This window comes from Rutilus rutilus (genome assembly GCF_951802725.1).
Source record: "Rutilus rutilus genome assembly, chromosome: 17".
NCBI lineage: Eukaryota > Metazoa > Chordata > Actinopteri > Cypriniformes > Leuciscidae > Rutilus > Rutilus rutilus.
Window position 1 is genome coordinate 29,679,378 of NC_140230.1, and position 25,006 is coordinate 29,704,383.

At 40.5% G+C, this 25,006-nt stretch overlaps 1 protein-coding gene across 4 annotated transcripts in view; it reads right to left on the reverse strand.

Moving 5' to 3' along the window:
* Window positions 1–850: 850 nt before the first annotated feature.
* The window catches only part of dyrk1b (dual-specificity tyrosine-(Y)-phosphorylation regulated kinase 1B), a 41,370-nt gene continuing 17,214 nt past the window's right edge, over window positions 851–25,006 (reverse strand). Inside the window, exons 1-11 of one of the 4 annotated variants that reach the window (XM_084435517.1) lie at window positions 19,175–19,668; window positions 11,112–11,257; window positions 10,220–10,339; window positions 9,908–10,096; window positions 9,104–9,251; window positions 8,511–8,797; window positions 7,973–8,119; window positions 7,288–7,428; window positions 4,426–4,729; window positions 3,392–3,495; window positions 2,073–3,299 (exon numbers count right to left, since the gene is read on the reverse strand). In XM_084435517.1, the coding sequence (XP_084291643.1) occupies window positions 2,547–3,299; window positions 3,392–3,495; window positions 4,426–4,729; window positions 7,288–7,428; window positions 7,973–8,119; window positions 8,511–8,797; window positions 9,104–9,251; window positions 9,908–10,096; window positions 10,220–10,339; window positions 11,112–11,257; window positions 19,175–19,316 (2,481 nt within the window). In that variant the 5' untranslated portion in view covers window positions 19,317–19,668 and the 3' untranslated portion in view covers window positions 2,073–2,546. Of the gene's footprint in view, window positions 3,300–3,391; window positions 3,496–4,425; window positions 4,730–7,266; window positions 7,429–7,972; window positions 8,120–8,510; window positions 8,798–9,103; window positions 9,252–9,907; window positions 10,097–10,219; window positions 10,340–11,111; window positions 11,258–19,174; window positions 19,669–25,006 lie in introns of those variants that run through there. The other 3 variants (XM_084435516.1, XM_084435518.1, XM_084435519.1) reach the window with 3 other exon arrangements.

Below are 25,006 nucleotides of genomic sequence, written 5' to 3' on the forward strand. Positions count from 1 at the left end.
GTGACATTTATATGGTGACCAACGTCTGCTAAACATAACAAGATTAGAGGACCTACAGAGGCAACTCTCTCTTTAATAAAGAAACCAAAACTGATGATAGCATAATACTTCAGACATTATGTTCTCATGAAGGATGATGTTGGAAAAAAATGACAAAGTAAAGAAGCCAGTGAGGCCAATTACAAGTTTTAACTGGTTATTAAGAACATAAAGGACAGCAGTCATCATCACTGATCTGAGCAGAATAAGGTAGTTTGCAGGTCCTGATGCCTCAAAGGTCGCAGGTTCGAATCCCAGTCACTAGAATTAACCTCGAAAATGACATTTCACCCTAACATTGCTTTAACGTTAACTGGATGATGCATGGATGCTATGTACACAGATTACAATGGATGAAGATGTCATCAGTTAATTAAATATATGGTATTGGTCAGTCATACTGAATGAGGCTCGCATCCAATATGAAGTTCTCACATGATGTTTGAATCGTCATGGATTTCTACACAGTTGCATGAGGCTTGAATTTTAGCTATACATATAATAAACCTTGATCAAACTCCTATAATCCTCTTCTGTTCAATTCCGTCCAGTGGCTGACCAATAAATCGAGGCACTTGTTTAATACCATGTTTCCGTTACATAATATAAATGTCAAGCTTTAACCTGTACCAAGAAAGAAAGCAAACAAAAAAAACAGCAGAAAACAGATTTTTCTTTTTTTCTTTTTTCCTTGTTAAATAGTAATAAATACATGAGATGCAGTGGTTTATTTTTCATTTTTCTGAAGCAGGAGGGTTAAAAAGTTCTCATTTTTATTTATTTATTTATTCATTTATTTATTTATTTATTTATCTGTCTGTTTTCTTTAGCAGCAATCCGAACATGGTTGAGAGTGGAGATAGCAGCCGAGAGAGAAGTAGTTCACTTTTTTGACTTGATGGCAAACAGCACTCACAGAGTGTTGTGAAGGAGGAAGGGGAGGAGGGGGAGAATAAAGACAAGAGAAAGCAAAATGAGAGGCAGGAAATGAAGTCAGAGTGGGAGGGGCTGCAGTCAGGAGGGCGTGACAGTGTCCCTTCATACTGAAGTATTCCGCCCTCCTGCTAAATCTCGCCCCAGACTCTTCCTTCCAACAGAAACATGGGGTAAGCAAGAAAATAAAAAGAGAGAAAGAGAGAGAGAGAGAGAGAGCTACAGCAAGATTTGGCTTAGCATATCCAGAGTTAATACAAATGTGTTAACGCTTTCAGTTTTCTGTCCAAAACAAAGAGGGTTAGAAAAAAAGAGAAAGAGACAGAAACCAAAGTAAGAGAGGGGTGAGAGAGAGAGTCTAGTGAGATGGTGAAGAAGAAGAAGAAGAAGAAGAAGAAGGCAGACTATTTTTTGAAACGAACAACAGGGAAGCATTTTGGTTTTCCTTCTGGCAAAATGTTTTGATGTTTTTCAAGACTTTCCTGTATCACTTCCTCCTTTATGTGAAGTCGAGTTACGTTCCCCCTCTCCTCGTGAAAGCGGCTCATGATTCAGCCTCCTCCTCTAGTTGTTAGTTGGTGTTTCTCACTGTGTGGCGACTAAAAACAGTTTCTGTCATTTGCTATTTCATTCGTAGGATTTGTTTCATAGTTTGAGATATATAAGCCAGTGTGTCAAGCGAGATAAAGACTGGAAACATTAAAAAAAAGTAACAAAAATGTGAGTGTATGTCTTGTGTATGTGTGTGTGTGTGTGTGTGTGTGTGGGTTATGCTCAACTAGAAAAAAAAAAGCAACCAAAAACAACAAAATGAAGCAAAAAAAAAAAAAAAAAAAAAACTCAAACCCAGTTTGTTGGTTTTCTAAGCATAAGTATCATCTGTCTGAGCCCAAATAAAACAACTGTATAAATAAAACATTGAATAAATAAACCCCAAAAATACCCACCTCTCAATTTAGATCTCTTTCTAACCCCTTCTCCCGTTCCCTATGTAGTGATTCTTAATAAATTAAAAATGTACAATTACGGCAAAACCTCAGAAAAAAAACAAACCAAAAAAATAATACAAAAAAAAACCATAAGGTACTCTCTCTCCCGCTGCTGTCGTCTTGACAAAAACATTCGATTTATTTTCAACACAAAACTCTCCTTTCCTCGCCCCCCAAAAAAACGGCAAATAAAAATCTCTCGCTGCAAACCTGTCCTGAAATCACATAAAATCAAATAACAAACATTCTGAAACCTTCTGTTGCGACTACTTCGCCCGCTGCTCTTCTCCTTCAATTAAAGAAAAACAAACAAACAGAAAAATAACGATAAAAACAGTTTCAAATCCCTCCCTTGACCTTCTCCCCATGCAAAACCAAAACAACGAAACGAAAAAACAAAATCAACTGTCTGATATTTCACAAGTTTTTCTCTGCGATTCTGTTACGTGTGGCCGCGCGCGTGTATGTGTGTGTGTTGTACGCTTACTACGTGTAATGTGTCGTGTGTGTACGTGTGGCGCTTTTTGTCACTGTTATGTTGTCGTTAAAATTTTCGTATGGCTTTTGGAATTTGTTCAAGATTTATCAAGAGTTGGCTGCACTCTGACCGCTCCCACTCCCGCTGCCGCACACTGCCATCATGGCGGACTCCTCAGAGTCCGGCCGCCCCCCAGCTCCCCCGACTCCTCTGGGCGGAGGCCCCCCGGTGAGCATCCCCCCCACTCCGACGCTTCCCTGCGGCGGGTTGTTATTGTTGTTGCTGCCGGCGTAGCACGGAGGGATGTATCCCAAACCGGAGGCAGCGACCATGCTGTCCTGGGAGGCTGGGGCCTGGGGCAACTGTTGCTGGGAAGCGGAAGGGGGCTGCTGGGGGGCCATGACTGTCCTAGTCCGAAAGGCAGAGAGGCCCAGGTGGAGGTTGGAGGAGCCGTACTGACTGGAGTCCAAGCTCGACGGGGGCGGCTGCATGATGGAAGACTGACCCAGGTGGTGGTGGTGGGTGAGGCTGAGCTCGATGCTGTCCTGCATCTGCGGGGAGGAGACGGGCATCAGCGCTGGGCCCTGCTGGCCCTGCGAGGCCTGGCCCTGCGGCTGGTTCTGCTGCTGCTGCTGTTGCCGGAGCTGTCTGCCGTTGCTGTGGTGGCTGCCGTAGATGGGGTGGGGATGGTGCGGCTCCATCATGCCCCCTATGTTGCCCAGGAAGTGGCGCGAGTGCTGCGTGGCTGCAGGCTTGTGCAACATCAGCTGCGGGTAGGAGGAGTCGCTGCCGCTGTTGGACAGCTGACCCATGCTGCTGTCTCCTCCTGGCCAGATGCGCAACTGCTGCTGAGACGGAGCCTGGAGGGAGAAGAAGCGACCAGAGGGGATCAAGACGAGTCGTTTAGGCATCTTAAAGAGGAGCTGTGCGGTGCGCTAGAACAATCACTTACTTGTGGGCTCTGCATCTCGTAGTCTGTGTGAGTGACTGCACTATTGTAGTACCGGTTACTGTACCGGTAGTTTCGGTTGTCGTTGGAAGAACCGCTAGATCCACCTGGGTTGGGAGCAACAACAAAGAGCTCATGTTAAAGGAGTCCTTTACCTCTAGTTTTACTGTCCCCAAGTAACAGGTTTAAAGCGCGGTCACACTACACTTTTCATTCCATCGAATTCATACGCAAGCGAATGTGGGAGACAGGAAACACAATCTCATGCAAATGCGCTGCAAAGTTCAAGTTTGCCACAAATTCGTATAGTAAAAGATCAATACATCACGCTATGACCTCTTAAGCTGAATAAAAAAAAAACACAAACTTTTAATATGCAGGATTCCAGTACACTGGAGTTAAATTTGTACTTGTAACACTAAAGCACTCTTTACTGTTTACACAGCTCTTTGAAATGCTTGATTCTGATTGGTCAGTCACAACATACTGAGGTTACGACCGTCGTCAATAGCACCCGCTCATCTGGGAATCTGAAGCTGGCGCTTCTTTCATGTCTCTTGTATTACACCATGGTCCCGTTCTCTCTCGTTTCATTCAAACGCAGTTGGTGCCATCTCGTGCCTCAGTTATCAAATGTGTTTACAGTAAAACTAAACCGGCAGTATTAATAGTAGGTCTATGTTAATATTGTTGATACGACTGTAAATGATCCCTTAAATGTCTTGTTATAACTGGTTACCTCGCCTGGGACCTGTTTTTCTTTGCATAAGCTTAAACATTTCAATTTAAATAAATATTTTGTGTCTAATTGTGGCAAGTAGCCATGTAATAAGTAGGATAATGTATATCCAGCCGGTTGTTATCGCAAAATAAACCCCAAATAAAGGGTGATCTGGACCCCGACGCAATCTGGATCCCTTACATTTTGGATGTATTATATGTTTTTTTTTAAAAAGCTGCCGCCGCAACCGTTCCAGAGTCTGTATAAATCTTGCATGCTCAAAGTCTAGTGTGACCGCGGCATTACACACACATACCGGAGCTAGAGACGGAGCTAGTGGTGGAGGTGGAGTGGCTGTGGTCCATGGCAGGGCTGGTGGAGGTGGAGCTGCTGGTGTTGGTGCCTTCATCCGTCGTCTTCTTAAAGAAGTTGTGCTGCAGCGCGTAAAAGGGCGTGATGCGCGTCTTGGGATCGTAGTCCAGCATGCGCAGGATCAGGTCCTTGAACTTCAGGTAGTCGCAGGGCGCGTGGCCCTGCTCTCCAGCTCGCCTCCCCCCTGGACCTCCCGTCTCCACCCCCAGGATCTCGTGCAGTCGTCGCGTGGCAGGTGGTTTATATTCCTGGAGTGACGAATCAACACAGAGGAAGGGAAGAGAACGAGGCACAAACAAGTAGCATTTAGTGAAGTGCAGATAACAGTTGAAATGTCATCATTTAAAAACAAAGGTTGATGAACTATCAGTCCAAGAACATATTTTTATTACCAAGCTGTATAAGTAATAAATAGATACATCTACTAATGTTAGAAGAATAAACTTGTTATGTCAATTAAATACTATAAAGTCAACATGAAATGGCGTTTGTAACCCACTTGAGTGAAACAATAGTTAATTGTTATTAGAACTGACTGAAACGTGAAAAGTAGGTTTCATACTTTTCATGAAAATTCCATATCAAAATAGAGCCTGATGTGAATGCAAGTTTATTTACAGTAACATTAAACCAGAATTAAACTACTGTGCTAGCTACAGGCAATAATAGGCATAATAGGCTAAAAATATTTAGTTTAGGCAGCAGTACCTACAACAGCAGCCTAAAACATTGCTGAAATGGGTTAGGAAACATTTTTATTCTTTGGAATATGTATAGGAAAGTCAATTTTGATTTCATGTTGACTTTAATAGGAAACTAATCAGTCAAAGAAATCATTAATCAATGCAGGTGAAGGGGACTGAAAATGAGATATGTTTGTGGTTTTGTGGGAATAATGACATTTGCATAGGAGCTTTAAGTGTCATACAGGGTTCAACAATGAGGCTTTTTGAAAGAATTTCAGTTGAAAGAACTACACAAAACCATAAATCATTGTATGCCATCATGTGTTTATACCCGTCATGGAATTACAATAAAGATGCATGATTTCCAGCTATTACGGCAAATTAAAAACATAAGTTTACTACAAATAATGTATTTTTGTAGTAAACTTACTTTCTTATTTTTCCTGAAATATTACAATATTTGTGAAACTCCATATTGTTGAGCCCTGTCATACACACAGTTTGAGAACCTTTGACACAGAACCTATTCTGTGCTATTATACACTGTATCCTGGTCATAAATACTACAATAAAGGCTTAAAATGAACCAACATCTACATTGTAAAAGAGTACAAAGCAAAGCATTCAAATGTTATTGTCCACACAGACGTACAAAATGCATGCTGGAGCATTTGAGGTGAGTCTCTGGATGAGTTGGCAGTAAGTGCCAGACATTAATCCTGTAAAACAAAGTGTATTAGGACCTCATCCAGACTTTTACCCTCCACCTGCTATCAGCTTTGCGTCTTAATCTGCGACCACATACGTACGCACGCACACACTTTCTAGATTCTTAACCTGATGCTACTTTCACTTATCTTCACTGGAAACAGGGTCATTCAAGCTACTGGCTGCACTCGCTTAACCTGTGACCCACGTGTGTCGTTGACTAGACTGAGAGCTGCTAAGAAGTAGGGCTCTGCCAATGTAATTATACAAATTATTTTCTTACAACATTGCATCTATACTGTAAATCTTTAAACTGATATTTTAGTACCACTTTACAGTCAGGTTCCATTTGTTAAAATGAGTTAATGCACTAAGAATTAACATTAATGAATAACGAACTGTATTTTTATTAACTAGCATTAACAAAGGCTGATACACGTTTGGCCTTTTAGATCTTATTAACTGATGCATTCAATTAAAATGGACAAATGGAATCTTATTGTAAAGTCTTACTATTTTATTTACACTACTGTTCAAATGTTTGGGGTCAGAATGATTTCTTTCATGTTTTTGAAAGAAATCTATGCTCACAAATGCTGCATTTATTGGATAAAATACCACAATAATGCAAAATGTTATTAAAGTTTAAAATAACTGTTTTCTACTTTAATATAATTTAAACTGTAATTTATTCATGTGTTGGGAAAGCTGAATTTCCAGCATCATTACTCCAGATTTCAGTGTCATGTGATCTTTCTGAAATTCAGCTTGAATAGAACGTCAAAAAGAACAGCTTTACTATCACTTAAGTGTGGAATTATTAAAGTATTAAATTCTTTACAAAAGAAAATTGTACTGACCCCAAATGTTTAAATGGTAGTGTACACTGTTTGGCCAAAAGTATCTGGACACCCCAACCTCATATAATGAGCATTTAACTTAAAAACTATTTGCATTAATAAACAGGGTGGCTGTATATTTTTGGCCTTTTAGTTTACGTATCTCGATGTGTTTCGTATTGTAAGTGCTACTGACATGCCTGCTCCTAACTGGTGATTCAGAGACAGAATGATGTGAAAATGATCATGATGAGGGCAATGATGCTGATAAGGAGAACAGATGCTGTAGGTTGGGGTTTAGATTGACCTTGTGATTCTGAAAGCACAGGCGGGTCAGTGGAGAGAGGAGGAGGTTCACTAGCACACATTAGCCTTGCTTAAATTTCATCCCCAACCTTTTTTTTCCACCCTCCTCCATTTTAGCCCAACTTTTTTCTCTTCCCCTCTCCCTGAGGATAAGGTGTGCGTCGGTGTGGAGCAGGTGATGATGAGGAAGGAAGGGTGGTCTTTGGGAGGAGGGCGAAGGATAAGTAGAAGCAGAGTTTTACTCACAGAGGCCGAAGGATAAAGTACCTTCTTAATGTCCTTGTTTTTCTTGACGGTCCACAGGCCGTCGGACAGCTTGTCGAAGTACTTGCGTGCTTTAGGGGCCTGATCCAGCATATGGTTGGGCGGGACCCCCAGCACCTCCACTATTTTATTCATCTGGTCCACCTGAGAAAGATACAGCACAGTGTCATCAGGGCAAAATCCAAATGGACTTAGTTGCATCTGACATGTCAGCATATATTAAATATCATATATATAACAGACCAAAATGCATTTATTACTTGAGGTGTTGATTACAGGGTGTATACACAGGATCTTGTGTTCAGACCAGTATTATTAGTACTATCTATATCACAGTATTTATTAATATTTTAAATTAGAATTCAGATTTTTTTTTTTTTACATAGTGCAGCACATCAGTGTCAGTTTTAAAAACTCGTTAGTATAAGTCAGGGATGGGACAAGTGCCATCTCTTGTTTTGAATATTTACAGTAGCAACTGTAATCTGCTCTGTCTTAATGTCTTTAAAATAATTATAATATTTTAATAATGCATAATGTTGACAAGCCTGGGAATAAAAAAAATTAAAAAAATCTGTCTTATATCCTGTTTGTGTGGTTCTTACAAGTGAAGTCTTAGGATGAGCGTCAAAGAAAGACGTCACAAACGCTTTGCACAGTCATTGTGTGACTAATCCCCGAGCCGTACCTCATTGGAGCCGCTGAAGAGCGGTTCGCCCGTGTGCATCTCCACCAGGATACAGCCTAGGGACCACATGTCTATAGCCAGGTCATACGGCATGCCCAGCAACACCTCAGGAGAGCGGTAAAACCGACTCTGAATGTACTGGTAAATCTAAGGGAGGAGGAAAACAGAAATGAATGGCACGCACAAACACAGGATGCACAAGTAACTACTACATTTTCACTTTTCTCCACTAGTGGGCAGCAGAAGCTGAAAGATAAGAAGGGTGCAGCACTGCCACTAGGAATCTTAAGCAGTAAAATCCATTTCAGCTGTGGAAAAGTCCTCTAGAATGTGCTCTGAATGCACATCCCACCAACTAAGAACATTGCACGTTTTTATCTCTTACAGATGCCTTTATCATTAAAAGTTCCGCACGGCATGTCTCCACTATTCATTGTGTTTATTTAAATGCAAGTTCACTGTAGTTGCTACTGTGTGTGACCTTATCAGCATGTTGTTAACAAACAGTGACGCAAATGGGCCTGAGACGCTGTCTCACCCTCTGTCCTAGCTGGCAGGAACTGCCAAAGTCCACGATCTTGATGGCACTGCGCTTGGGGTTGCAAAGGAGGATGTTCTCAGGCTTGAGGTCGCAGTGGATGATGCTGAGCTCGGGCGTGGCCAGGAAGAGCAGCGCCGTGCACAGCTGCTGAGCAAACTTGCGTGTCAGGTTGAGCGAGACGCCGCGGAAGTTGGTGTTACGCAGGAGGTCGTACAGGTTGTAGGAGAGAAGCTCAAACACCAGGCACAGGTGGTTACGGAACATGAAGTGCCTCTTTAAGTGAACTGAGGAAACAAATATGAGGAAGAAAAGATGTATTAGAGAGGCTCAAAGTTATCACAAAAAGAGTTGAAATAAGAAAAACTAGATATCCATGCAATCCAGATTGTCCATTATGCTTTGCTTTCCGTCTATGAAATAGTCTAATGAACTACTTTTAGTCTTGAGTACTTATTGCTTTTGGGTGGGAGGAAATTCTCTTGCCATTAGGTCAAAGGTTTTTCTACGGAAGACTAAATGTAGAGTAACAGCTGCTTGTCGTATTCTTGTACGTGTACAGACGAGCGAACAGCGTCTGTTTTTTTTTTTACCTATGTAGTACTTCATCTCAGTGTCGTGTTTGTTCATGAGCTCAAGAAGCCGCAGCTCAATCTGGGCCTGGTTCAGGAAGGCTTTCTTGTTCTTGATGATCTTGATGGCCACCCACTCCTGCTCATGGTGGTCATAGGCTTTCACCACCTACACAAAAAAGGAGCAAATTAGCGCACAGGTGGCAAAAAGTTTTATTTTTACAACAGAAAAATTAAGTAGCAACATAAGATATTTCATATACGATGCACCAGAGTTTCTGTACTCAGACTTTCAAATTCTTCATATTTACTTTAACAAATGCTTATTTTGTCATTTATTTGACCATTCTAGTCTGTAGTGTGGTTTGCTTATAATATGCATTAATTGAGAACACAAAGCACTCCTTTATTTTCATTATTTTAAACATTTTTATTTTTATAAGTTTCTATTCAAATCTAATGTAACGAAACATTACCATTTTTTGTTTTGTTTTGGGACAGAAAAGTGTACATACACCAGATTTGGAGGCAGGAGCATATTAAAAACTACGGTTATGTACAAATTGTCATCAGTTTTCCACCAAAATAAAATAATGAGAATAATGATAGTTCAATATTGTTTTACAATATGATCATGTTTATGCTGACTGTGTTCAGTTTCCTTTCGGATTAAATTAAGTTATTTTGGAGACAAAAAAGACATCACTTGCTAGTTTGTAGTTAGTCACAAACCCTGTTGAACACAAGGTTTTAGTTTGATTTTGATTTTATGCCTGTATTCTTTTAGTCTTGACATCTATTCTCATCTTCAGGGTTATGCTTTACCTGTCCGAAGGAGCCCTTGCCAATAAGCGAGTCGATCTCGTAGCGGTCCAGCCACTTCTCCCCGTTCTTCACAATATAGTCATAGTTGTCATCATCGTAGCCGTCGTTGTACACCTTGCGCTCTTTTTTGGTGCTGGAGTCCTCAGGCGGAACCTGCTGGGCTCGCCGTTTCTTCTTCGTGTAATACACCTGGAATACGAGAAAAATTTTTAATATTTGCACCTCTATTGCTGCTTCACTAATAACTAGGTGGTTGGTACAATTGGTCTAATCATAAATTGGTGAATATGAAAAAGCCTGAGATGGATTCACCTCATTGATGTGCTTGTATGTCTTGATGAGATCGACTGAGAGTTTACGTAGCGGGGCGCTGGCAGGATCTCGAAAACTCGGTGGAATCCTCCTCTGCAGGATGGTCATATCTGACAGCACCTGGAAAAAGTGACACCAAGACAACAGTAAGAAAAAAAGAGGGGAAACAGAGGAAACACCATAACAAAACAATACACTGTACAATATACAATACACCATATACTGTATATACACAAAACATTAGAACGTTAATTTAAGTACTTTAATAAGTATGAAAAGTTTACTAATGAATACAGCTGTTAATTTAATGCATTCATTTAGTGTGGTAAATTATGAACAAATGCTTGCAATAAAATATTAAGCACATTATTTATCACCCTCCTGACCCGTAAAGGGAATCTCCAACCTACATGCAATAGTGATACAATAGCTATTGCCGTCAATATGCATGTATACACAGACCATTCATGTAATATTGCACAATATAACTACATGTTATGGATGAACAAACCACTTGTCTACCTCAGACAGACAGACAAACTCAACCTCAACCACATAATATAGATGTGAACTGTAGGCCAGTGACAGGAAATAAAACAATATAATGACTTCTAAAGTCACTTTTTTTTGTAATGTCTATAGCTATGATTTACAAGTCAAACACAATAATATGTTAATCTTCATTTGAGGGCTTTTCTTAGCATTTAAATACAGTATTATGCATATATCAGCATGCAACTGTTATTTATTTATTCGATTGCAATTCTAAAACAAAATATGATGAGGGACAAGTCACAAACACATCTTTACACAACACAATAACTTTGTGAATGATGCTTTACATACGGGTCATGCGATATCATTTAATTTCAAGGGAGCGTGTTTCTGGTACCTGCTGCTGGTCGGCCATGGAGTGGATGTTACTGAAGGAGGGGTGGCTGTGCTGGCTCGACATGGTTGGCTCAGCGGGGGAGAAGCCCAAGGCGGCAGGCTGGCAGAGGGTAGAGGAGGGGGGCTTGCATCCTGAGCTGCTTCCACCTTCATAGAGAAATAGGGGGAAAAAAAACGAGAGAGGTTTCAGAAGACACATTGCTAAAGTGCATCGCACAAGCCAAGCAAATACTGACATGGGTGTGGGGAGAAACACTGCACTGCAGGGGGAAGTAGAAATATGAACACAGACTCACACACACCATATTGGAAGTCAAACTGAAGGCATTTTCAGAGATCTTTGAAATCTCCAACAATCGGATGGAACAGTGATAAGAATGATTACGGTTATCCTCTCAAGAAGCTCCAGTTCATTTTGGCTGGGAAATTACAGCACCGTTCCTCAGGTCAGCATGACAAGCGTGTATTGGAGGTGGGAATACTCTGCAATACACCTTCAAAGCCCTGAGAATGGTTTCCAAATCAGAATAATTCTCTCAACTTTTCTAAGCAGCATGTGTTTTTCCAACAGCTACGGGCGGACAATATGCAAACGCCAGAAAATCACTGTACAGTGTGTCACTGCCAAACCGGTGGAACAAAGAAAAACGGTCGTATGACATTGCACACCAAAATCTCAGTGGATGATGGGAGTGACTGGGAGGCAAGCAGAGCTATCCATGGTCCTGTGCTGCCACTCGTTGGCCAAGAATATGCTGCAGCTATTACTTTCAAATACAGCCTGCACATTAGGCTGCCTTGCTAGAGTAGTGCTGACCTCAAATTAAAGGTGAATCATTGTAAAAGCATGTCATTTTTCACAATTTTGTTTTATATATATATATTTTGTAGGTCCACAGTTACTTTTTAGCATTGTTTTAAGCATTTTTCTCATGATAATTAAGCACAATTTCCACTCTAATGTGTAAAACTGTAATTTTTCTACACAAAAACTAAACTACACATATATATAAGCTATATATATATATATATATATATATAGCAATTAAAGTAACAAGAACAGAGCGTTGTTTGCATTAAATAAATAAAACTTGGGGAAATATGCTTGAAAATAATATCATTGTCCAAAAAATAATAATAATAATAATATTAATCTTAAAAACAAGCTTGATTGTCTACATGCAAATAACAGTTTTTAAATTGTTATGACCTAGACATATTCTTTACCGGTTTTGTGAGATCAACCCTTATAAACTAGTATAGAGCCCCTAACCAAGAAATCTGAGACCATCAAGCATAAAAACGGTGTATATTAATTGCATGTAAACATGAAACCTTTCACAATGTAGGCCAGTCAAGTTTTTGGAGCTAGTTATGTGTACAAAAGACCAAGGGACTAACAGAGCACTAAACTACAGGCTTATAAAGAATTAATGCTGTCCCAAATTTGATGGACTGAAATTTTAAATACAGGATGCAAGTTTTTTTACCCACAAAAATCCACTAGCACATTGAACATTCATAATGTACAAAGGAAGTATTGGACATCTCGGGAAAGAGGCGAGAATGTGCCGAGAGTACAGTAATTAAGTAAGATTGCTGAGTGCGGAAGCAGGGAATTAAACGTCTAACGAGGGGATATGAAATGGATGAGATATTCCACAGTGAATGCTTTTATTGCTGCTTTCAGGGGCTGACAGGTGAGGAGTAATGGGGGTGAAATTTATCAATGACACATTACAACTTGAAATGGCTGGGCGATCAATGGCCGTAGCTTAAACAAAGTGCAAAACGACACATCTGACCACCATCAATCCCAGGGAGTGACGGCAAGCATTGCTGTTACATGCCCATAGGAGGAGTCCCAGTACCGACTCACTGACAGGAAGCCTGTCTGGATGTACATATGTAGGAGTATCTCCAACTGGTGTCTTTCTATATGGACCCTGTTGCAAATGACAAGACAGCTCAATTAAAAAGGCATACTGTTTTAAAGGCATCTAAGAAAACATGACTTTGTGCACTGCACTTAGAATCAACAAAATCCCACACAATTTCATTTCTAATGAGTAAAATCACTTTCATAATGCCCTGAAGAGAAACATGCTCTAATTTCAATTGATTTCCTTGGCCTCATTTTCAGAGTGAAACAATGACTAAAAGAGCGTGATCTGCTGAGCACCAGGAAAAATGTCACACTGTGCCTTTAAATGCTGAAATGAACACATTGAGAACTTCCTGAGTGTGACACCCCCCTTCCTCCGCTCTGATTGGCAGAGGCCCCCTCCCTCTCTCCCTCCTGATTGGCTGCTGGTATCCAAGGGCTGGGCGGCGAGGTCTCTATAAATAAACCTGGTAGCTTGTGCTGTATCAGCAACCCTTCCCACAATGCCGCTCTCGCCCTCCCTTTCCCTGCCTGTTACCTCTCTTCTTCCCCCCCGCCCCCTTCTCGCTTTCAATCTACGCTGATCTGGCTGTAGCGCTTGCATAAATGTTGCCCCCGATGGGAACGAATATTAATAAAATATAACAGAGGCACATGCTCCTCTATAGACACACAGGTGCCTGGGTAGAATTTATTGTCACATACACAAGTGTCACGTCGCAGTAGTTAAATATATCAGGTGGTGGATGAAGTAATCATCCGCTGCAATTAACCATGCAAAGACTCCCCCACTAACCAACTCACTCCACATCCCCACAGCTGACCAAACACAGCTGCCAGCTGCCAATCACAGTGTCACCATGGCAACAGACCAGCCTACTCCCTGTCTCTAAGGCACAGGAAGAGGATGGTTGTGTGTGCATGCGAACAGCTGAACACCCCTCCCCATCACTCCCACCTCACCCTTCCCATGTCCGTACTGACCCCCTATCTTATTCCCTGTTAGGGTAATGGGAACGCTGGTGCTACCGAGCCAAAGTTGGACACACCATGATAGGCATGAAGGGAAAAGAGGACCGTGAGGAAAGTCTGGGTACTATCCACAACTTATTTCGCTTTTTGCCCCACTTTGAACTTTTTTGGAAAAGCACGAGAAAAACAAGTTAAACAGCAACAATGTGTCCCTAAAGAGCGACTTGAGGGGCTCCGTTATTCCCATGCATCATAAAAACTAAAACTTGACCTTATTATGAAGCAACAAGTTGGTGTTGCTTGAGCACAGAACACCAGGACCATGTGTCGGAAAAAGAGACATTGAAGACATACAGTACATAGAGGTGAATTAGGCAAGGATGTGTGCGTCACATCATGCCCGCTGTCCAAAGTGCGTGTGCGTGACCGCAGATGGCAGCTCACATGGATGTCATGCCAAACACTGGAGGACTTCAGGATTCAACTCTGCCCAACAATAGTGAGGGTAGTTGTGAGCAGGTACGACAAAGATCTCCTACAGAACCAGAAAGAATTAGAGAATGAAGAGACGAACATCACTGAATCTCCCAACATGCAACAGGATCATTTGTAATCTCCTTCTTATGTGCATTTAAAGACACACATGCATTGATCACCAAACTAGCATTGGGGAGTTATACTCGCAGCTTACCAAATTAAAATTTTAAGAAAGATTATTTATTTAAGAACTGAGTGAGCTTGTGCCACCACCTCCCAGAATCTCCCACCGGTCATCTCCACTTTTGATTCTCAGAACTCACTCATTTGCAAGAGGACACCATCCTCAGAGAGGCTTCGGCAAAACTTACAACCTTTCCACTAAGTTCAGCACCTGCGTTATGCGATATAACCCCGTCCAACCTTTCCTTGGCGACCAAAGCCCAAACAGTACCACAGAGAACTTTTAACAGTCAGGCCTCCATAGCTGAGTCAGACTCCACACTATTAATAAAAAAAACCCATCTGGCTGGACGCCTCATACAGTGACACTGGTAAATTGAGAGGTCACTAAGTGCATTAAAAATGAAATAAAATGAATCCCCCAACTCAAAATACATCATTAGCTATAGATGCATAATAAACGTCCACAGAAACCGCCAACACTAAAACAAGCACATTGCGGTCTGAACGTTGTTATCAAATGCTGATATGGATTTGTTGAATGTTCTGAATAAAAATACTATTAGTTCACAGTGAATTAAGTAATGTTAACAAATACATATTTTGATTTTAAACTGTATTATTAAATGTTGAAATTACCAAACATTATTAAATGCTGCGTAAGTACTGTTTATTGTTAGTTCATGATAACTAATGTTAATAAATGAGATATTACTGTGAAGTGTTCCCCAAAAACATTTGGCCGACAGATTTTGCAAATGTTTATGGCCAAGCAAATATGGTTATTGTTTGAATGTGATTTGAAAATGGCCTAAATATTCAAATGAATAATAAAAAGAGCCAATATATTAGTCAAATCACCATTTAAAACGGTTTAAAAAAGTTACCGTTTCCATGCCATCACCAATGAGTTTAAGCCCGCTTGTTGTAAACAGATGCACGCTGATATGCACAATGCTGAATCTCCACCCCTCTTTATCCTTGAGTTTTAAACACGAGCAGCGGGACCCTAAGGAGCTTACGTGCTGATCTCTCGGTGAGACTGCACCTTCACAGCTCAAGGCGACTGCGAGCTAACGTTAACACCAGACTGGCTAATCTAAAGTGACCACCACTAATCAAGCGCCCCTTGAGTAAAGAGCCACTTGCTCCAGTGGAGGTGGATGTTGACACAGAGCGAGGAGTGCAGGCATATTCACATTGTTTACTTTCTTTCTTGGAAAGAGCACAGAAAGGATGATGTGAGAGTGAGTCAGGAGACACCGATACAGACAGAACGACAAAACGAAAAATGTGAATGCTTAAAAGTGTCTGTGAGTGACAGAAAAGGGGATATTGGGAGAATGATAAGGAGAGATGACTTCAGTGTTGTTTGCTGTGCTCTCCGTGGCGGAGTTGAGCTGGGGGGTGGGGGGGGGTATCAGCGAGATGTTGGGTGGATGGGGTGGGATCGCTGCTCTGCTCTTGCAGGTACACAGTGTATGCATCTGGTGAACAATAACATGTTTTTGTTCTGATTCAGGCCCACCACTAATCCAGCAGGAGGTGGGGAGTTGGAGAGCCAATGAGCATGAAGGGCATTTGTCACTTTTTCCTCTGAATATGTGAAACAACAGATTTTATCGGCATGCAAAGATGACAACTATAGGCAGACATTTTTCCACAATGGCTCGTGCACGATTATAGGTGAGTTTAATAGACTAGACTAATTGGATCGTTGAGGAAAACAGAATTATTTGCGGTTTTAATTAGGCTGCAAAAAAAGATCCAGTAAGTTTGTGGTGCAAAGCAAATTAAACGGCTTTCAATGCTTCGAGAATCAACAGCCAAACACATCTAGATGTCATCATCACCAGATACATACTGTTAGAACCAAAAGAGATCGATTTAGCTTTGAACCTTTACATATGCCTAAACACTGAATGATAAAACATCCATAAAACTGGACACATATCAAGCATCTGTATAGCCAATGCTTCAAGTTAAGTCAAAACCTTAACTTCTTGTATATACATTTATGATATAGCAACAAAAACAGCCTATATTCTGTGTGGGAAAGCAAACTTTACGATTCTGGATTTTACATGGCAAAATGGTACATTTCACCTTTAAACTGAAAATCGGCAGGCAAACAAACATGAAAGGCAGCGTGAGGGAAAGGGGCAAAGGGCAAGGAGTGGACGGGTTGTTTGTATGAACGCTGTGACTGTCTTTCTGTCTTTCACAGTCCAAACTCCATGCACCTTGATTCGGGGCTGTGATTCTTGGCTGATATGATGTCTTCAGGGGCCCTATCAGCTCTTTTCTTTGTCTCATATAGGTGGATCCACAGACCAGAAGTATTCCTGCAGCTTTCCCTGCACCCAATAGGTTACTTGCAGTTATATCTATCTTTAAAAGAGTTACTCAGGCTTCTGAAAGGCAGTTATACACATAGTGCTTGACACGCCAGACTGGGGTGGGGTGACAGAAATAGCAACAGGAGAAAAGTCAGCTGGATACACAGATAAAAATAAAAATTTAAGGCAGAAAATGCAAAAACATTCTAGGCATATTCAAACAATGATCCTGTTAACTTCTCATCCCACATATTTTAACCAGTCTATTAACAATCATGAACAATCGTCCATTTGGAGGGAGGTTTAGGTTATGAATTGAGGTCAGCAAAATATCAACAGGCAGCAGATGCGATGCACAGACAGCAAAATGCCTGACAGTCTACAAGTCTCTTTCAGGATTGCTGTGCAACAAGTGTGTATATGCATATTCATTGCAAACTTTTGGACTTTATGGTCTTGTTTTGATAAATAGCACAAACCAGGTCATTAGGTCACACAACAAGACCCAAAAGATGTCGAATTACCAAGGATGCTTCATGACATTCTCTTCATGGCCCAAGTTAAAATGGACATTGGAGTTTGAAGCTAAATCCAGATTTGTGTGGTGTGGGGTTAGTACTTTGCAGTGGCTGTAGATTACTTGTTTGGAAACTTTCTTGAAATGGGCCAATTAAGCAATTATATCGTAACTGCATTAAGCAGCTTAATGCTTGACGGATAATTGAGTCCTTTAATTCCAATCCTGAACTGACAGAGAATGTGAGAGACTGCAAATAATGAAGGTTGGGCTAAACAAGCCTATGTCTAACAAACCAATTGCCACTGTACATTGGTATATATTCAAACAATGAGATGGCCATCACTGCACTTCATCGACTTTCCTACTGCCCCCAAAATCGTAAGAACTATACCACTGCAAGCTAGTTTTATCAACCAATTGTCACTTATATAATAGGGTCTTTTATTTTCTTTATGTTTTTTGTTGTTGCTTTCCTGTGGCCAAAATAATCTACTGGACAATATTTAAGCCCTCGTTCTACAAAATCATCAAAAGCAACAATGGCCGTTGACATATTTCTGTAAATCTATGTAAAAAGAACTAGACAAAAATTCACAGGAGAGCAAACCTATACCACCAGTGCAATAAAAGCAAAAATCTAAAATAATCTGCCATGACAACAACCATTTTTTAGTGTCATCACAACTTGTCTTCATCATAAAGTCTTAAAATATGGCTAACAAACCAAGAAAAGCTGTTTTGTGACGTACATTGTGCACAATACAGTACATGCTGGTCTACAGAGCAGCATTCTGCTGCAGCTCTAAGATTCCCAGCAACAGAGCGATCACTGTGAGCTCACACCGCACGTAGAGCTCCCATAGCACACAGCACAAATTACCGCGCAGAAGTGACGCAAAGATCAAGCAGCCACTGAAACCGTTCGAGAATGTGCCAATTCCCATGATTGTTTGAACAAGTTATGTTAAGACAATGATGGGAAAAGGAGTGAAGTTCTTTAGGGGTATCTGAAAGTGTGTGAAATATTTGAGTAATTAATGTCTGTTCTGTCTAAAAGGGAAATGGCCCTGGGTGGGCCCTTTTTCTATCTTGAATCACCCAATATTCATTTATAAACAAAGCATTTTACTGATTTTTAATAGTTAAGCATTCACAATTATGTACATCGTGCCACGGTTGATCTGCTTTCACAGAAAAAAAAACACTGACAATAAAAGCAAGGTTGCGGATTACCAATGTATGAGACAATGCTTTGACCAAACTGTATTTGCATTCTCAATACTCATCCAAAAGCGAATGTACTTCCTCAAATTCCAAAGCCCTGTTATCATCACAATTCGCTTGCTTTTCCCTCAACATTCCATGCAGTTTTTGGTGTTGAAACTTGGTGTTGATGACTGTTAAAGCCATCAGGATTTCTAATGTTTACTATTGGCCAAAGGTAAATAAGAACTTCAACAGAAACCAATGTTTGACAAAGAATTGGATGTGAATTCCTTAACCAATAGAACTGACCTGACTGAGTGAACACCTTTTTCTTTTTAATTACTTCCAAAGAAAATGATTGCTATAGAAAGAAATAATGTATTATCGGACACAGATTTCCCAACATTCATGCATGGTCAAATTTTAAGGCCACTGTCTCACGTAGCTTTATTTTTATAGGGACAAAGAGAGGTTTTACTAACTTCTTGCCGGCTTCCGTAGTAGGTGTGATTGGGGTAAGAAGCGATTCTGATCTGGGCTGCCAATCCAGGATTCGGTCGGCAAGTTTGCGACCATTCTGTTAGAAGGCTGCGGCTTCTCCTCCACAGACGAAGTGATCACCATCTGAAATGCTTATGCGTTGGCCCGTGATATCCAAAGAATGACTCTAATCAAGTTTGTTGGGGATCCCAAAAAGTACTGAAAAAGTCGCTGACATCAAGTATAGAATAATCCTTCGCACATGCCTATAACTTCGGAAAATAATCCAGTAGGGTACATCCAATGGTAACTAAACTCAAGTTTGAACCGTAAAGGCAAGTTATAGAGATTAGGATTTAAATTTACGCACAAAAATATCTTTTAATTACTTGCGAAATCCTGAAGTGACAGACAGAAGAAACTGATGAACGAAAAAGGCACCATTTAGTTATTTCAAACACCGTTTCATTTCTGTCCTTGCTATTCCCTTTATTACTATAATATTCTAAGGCAATGGATTGGGTTTCAGGCAACAATGCTCACTTTTGGCATAAAAATATACATATTCAAACTATGTATGTCTTGTATACTTTATAGAGCTATATATATATATATAATCTGCAACACACACACATATAGATATATTTCTCTGTTTATATGGGGATGAGCTTATTTGGTTACTAAAGTTTGATTTACTTGTACTGTATCTAGATTCATTGTCCCACAATATGGAGTGGATTCCATTTGATAAAATATCAATAACTTTTGGAGAAACGGTTCAAAAGAGTGGGATAAGATTGAGATCCTTGTTGAGACAGGACCCCCCACTTCAATTTTCCAATCCAGATAATTCAGCAGCTGACAAGGAAACCAGAGCTAAACCTGGAAGTGTTGGTAGCCTTAAGGGTGTGGGTGGGGGTCTCAATTTTCAACACCATTTACCCCATCACTCTTGCTAAAAATAGCAGGCGTTTCTTATATTCTGTCTAGGTATCCTACAGTAGCTTATTTTAGTCAAAAAAGGCAGGTGCGTTTGGCAACAATGGTTGTGTTGCCACTTTCCTCAGTTACAATCTTAATCCTGAAATCCTGATGAGCAAAAAAAATGCAGCTCCAGGTAAGGTGTCAGTGACTTTCTTATGGGGAAAAAATAGTTACCCTTCCCCCTTGAATGCAACTGGCAAAGTCTGCAGGTGTACCAGCGACCTTATTAGCTGGCAAGTCAAAAAGAAAAAAAGGGGAGGAGGGTGCCAGGAGCTCAAGACATGGGTGACAACAATCTATAGCTTGTGATAAATGTTTTCGTGGGCTGCAGGATCAAAACAAACACGTGCAAGCACAAATAACTACAACGAGTCAAAGTGCTGAAGTGCAAGTTACAGGCACAAAAATGTACAACTACTGGAGAAGGGAATCAAAACTAGCCGCTTTCACTATGATACTTTTTCACAAATACAATGTGGGTGAGAATAGAATTTAGTCTCAATTATCGAGCGCGAACGTCAAACGAATAGACAGGTAACGTTAACACAGAGACTGCGATTCCCATCGCACAACCTCTTCAGTTCTGCGAAACGTTTCGGTTGCGCGAATGTGCTTGGCATTTAAAAATAAAATGGAAAAGATATCCAGAAATGAGTCCAAACAATCCAAACGTCCAGTTCAAGCAGTGACAATTCACTCAAAAGTTAGGGTTATAATGGTGGGTTGCTCGCGTTGTTGTCCAACCGTGCGCTGTCAAGTCGCCTCAAAGAACAACAGATCACCGTTAAGTTCGCGACTGACAATTTTCAACTTTCCGTCGACCATAAAATTGAAATCAAAGCGTCATCAAGCGTTTTCGTGAAGAACATCGGCTGGCAAAAAAATTGACGTTACTTCCATCCTGAGCTGTCACCGCGATCGCAATTCCGTGCAGTGTGGTTGGTCTTCCGCGTGCGCTTTCACAGATTCATTTGCCCTCGTTTTACTCCCGCTTTTGGATATCAACCCTCAACCGTTAGTAACGCTCCTTTCGTTTTAAAGCTTCTCCTTGATATTTGTTTTCCCTGTATAAAGTCGTTCTTTTCCACCCAGTCTCAAGTCATACTCGCTGCTTGCCCGTTATTATTCCTTGTTGTCGAGCCTCTCTGGCCGGCACTGGATCCACACCCTGCAATGAGGATTGTTCCATCCACATTCAAGAGTAGGGGGGGATCTAGGAGAGCCGCTCTTTGGAGGAGCTCGGTTGACGCAGCTCCCCACGCTTCAATGTTTAAACACCAAAAGCGGAGGGCTGCCTGAGAACCATGAAACACGTTTCAAAAGGAGTGACGCATGACTATGTGCTTATTTACTCAGATTTCATCAGATCAAACAAGGCTTCACCACAAAACATATTCACAAGCATTTATAAGACCCTGCATCCCCATTTTCAGTTTAGTAGCGCCACCAAGCCACTTCTCTCCATTTATAGTAACTCTGCAGATATAGATATTCACACGGCGCATATAGACCGCTGGAATCAATAGAAACAAACCTGTGAACACAATTACAATGCTTTTATGTAAGCGAACAAGTGTACACCAAACAAACATCGTGCAGGCATAACTTTTGTAATGCACAACGCTTTAACGAGGGTGCGAATTATGAGAGGTTGAACCCTCTCAAATGAGCTCAAAAATGGGGTCTTAAAAGTGTTTTCACATATAATGATTCAGTAAGCACAAAAGGTAATCAGACTGCACTAAATGTATAGTTATTCTGAGTCAGCCAGGTAACTAGTAACAATCGTTAGTTTGTTTACAACGTCAGGGACCCTTTTCACAGACTGAGACTGTGATGACTCGGTCATCAGCATCGTAAAAATATATAAGATTATTATTATTTTTTTAAATGTACGTTAATTTATAACACTACAAAAAAAAAACGAATTAATGATACTGTGATGGTGTTTCTAATGGAGTGACGGTCAAATTGACATATTTCTGTTTTAATTGAGAGTCTGACTGCTGTTATCAATCTCTCTCTATTTTTTTTTCATCTTTTTGAAAGTGGTGAAAACACTATTGTGGAGATTTTATTTTGCTATTTGAGCAAATGGGGTTCTTAAAAGTAAAAGACGCCAAAAGACAAATTGGGTGCTCAAGACATTGCACCCATTAAATTACTGACAAAATAAGCAACTGGAAGAAATGTAATCATTTGTACACACACTGCAACGTTTTGCACGGAAAACGTATACAAACAACAAACACATCAAGGTCGGCACCTAAACACCCCCATATGAAAATATCTTTATTAGCCTAAGAATTCATAGCCTGATGTCACTGACATAATCTGAAACATTGAATTCTTTATTTGTAACAATAGCTTTGGGAACTGTGTGTATATGATAAGGAAGTTATTTTTCTGTGCCCTTTAAGTTTCATCAAACTTTTCTGTGCTAAAGCGCGCACACACGCCGATGTTCCCTTCCACAGAAACTGCTCCTCAAATCTCCCCCTCCTTCCTGATAACGCGCGTGCATGGGTGCTACATTCTCCACCCCCTGTGCGCGCGTTCGTAGGGTCTGTTGCTATCCAACGCCACGGCAGCTTACGCGCGATTGGTCAGAACTGGTCCCCGTTACTGTTTGAATTGGTCAGCTTGGTATGTGGGCGGAGAAGAGACGAGAGACTGCCCTTTCCCCTAGCTCCTTGTTGTCTCCAAAATACGCCGCGGAAACAGGATGACGTGCCCGCGGAAATAACACAAGACTTCAGGTAGATTGATATGGAGGGGGAGAGACAACAGTGAAAAGTTGAGAGAGAGAGAGCCTCCTGATTCGTTCATCACACACGAAAAAAGAGGCTGAGAATCTATGTGAGAATTGTTGCATTAAGGGCAAACTTTTAGAGATCATTAATCACTTATATTAATTTTTAACTTAGTTATCATACCACTGCACTGAAACAGTTATTAAAATAAAATGGTGATTTAACAAATAAGAAGTATCAAACATCAAGCTTATATAAGCTACTTCAAACTTGTATCCATGTTGTCATTGTATATTACTAATAAAATAAAAAGAGCTCTAATGACAACCTGAATAACTTATGAATAGTCTTAGAATGCGCATAATTTATCCGAAACAAAGACATTTAATGGGACCGTTATTAAAAAAATGAAAACTTTATTAAAATGATATATTATGGCCTCACATACAGTTAACGTTACTGTACTGTACAGTTTTAATTTGCCCGCATTTGTACTAAATACTGTACATAAAGAAAAATATGTTTAATAGGTCTATATTTATTTATTTAAATTTTACCATGTTGTGGTTAGGAAACATGTTCAAACCCCATTGCGAGCGGGTTGGTAATTCCTCTGTTCTCCCCTAAAAGAGTATAAGGGAGGGGGTCGATGGTGGTGCAAAACGAGGTTAACCATGCCGTCATTCATCCTCCATGACTCCACAGAAGCTCGTTTATATGTATCTTTCACGTATCTTTCTCTTGCTAAGAGAAAAAGATCGATATGACTATTTTAGGTGATATGCAAGCGTCTAACCATTTAAAATATCATGTATTAAAATAAATAATTCGCCCACTTTGGAATCATGTGCAAACAAATTCTATATAATTATTGTTAAAAAAAAGAAAGAAAAATTCACACTAATTAAAGATAAAACGAATTACGAAAGGCCATATTAATATGAACACATGCACTAAACAACAGGCAAGTAAACTAATAAAAATATATATATATATCTGAATGATGAACTTGTATCCAGTAGCACTGAATGATCGAATTTATGTGAAGCAAAAGTATGTTTTAATATTATTTAATAACATTATTAGTTGCTAAATGCATACAAAAAATACTGAAATAAATGTGGGCATCTTAATATAGTTTGCTTTCAAATAGACTTCAGTTTAAACTTCAAGAAATTCAACTTTCCTCCTTTCTCTCCACCGCTACAGCAGTGCGCACCCCTGTGACAGCTGCGGCAGCCCCTTATGTGTCACATTATTATTTTGGTTTGTAAAGCATAAATGTACAAATAAACGTCTACGTGTATAAGTGAGCTGGTTCTTGAGAGGAAATGTGACTCGGTTCCAATAAATCACCTTTGCAAAGCTCCCAGACACCCGAGATTAAAAACGCAAGGCGAAGATTCCGGGACTCACGTGCCTTGCAGCAAAATTCCACCCGGCAACTACACATTGTACCATGGTAACAGCCCTGCCATTGGTCCCGGGTGCGTTTTGAAATGACCAATGGGAGGGCCGGCAGCGGGTGATGCGTGTTGCTAGGTAAACATGATGCAGTGGGAAGATACGGTAGTCGAACTTCACTGAAGAAGCTAGCAAGCGCAAAAGGAACGGCGGGGTAACACAGCAGCGAATTACAATTACACTGCGGGGAGGTTGCCGGGGTTGTGTTTCAGCTCTGCTCACGCCAGAGATGTTTTTTTCTTCTTCTCGATTTTAAAGTGTGCATTACAGAGTTACATCTGTCTGTTTGGACACATGCAAGTTAAATAAGGCAACAAAATGGGCTTTATAGGAGCAGAAGATGAGGACGGCATGCTGACCAAAACAAATCATATACTTTTCAGTGCTTTATTTTCAACCTCCTTATTGACAGGCAGAATGGCCAGATATACATCACAGCACTCCCAGCAAACACTTCCCATTGGCAAATAGCTCGTCTACCAACAGTGAGATATTTACAACAGAGTAAACCTGACCTCTTAGTCCCTAAATATTTAAAATAGCCACCTAAAGTGTGTGCCTTCTTTGGACCCACCTCTATTCCATATATCCAAGAGCAGTAAAACAAAACATGCCAATTATAGAACGAACACT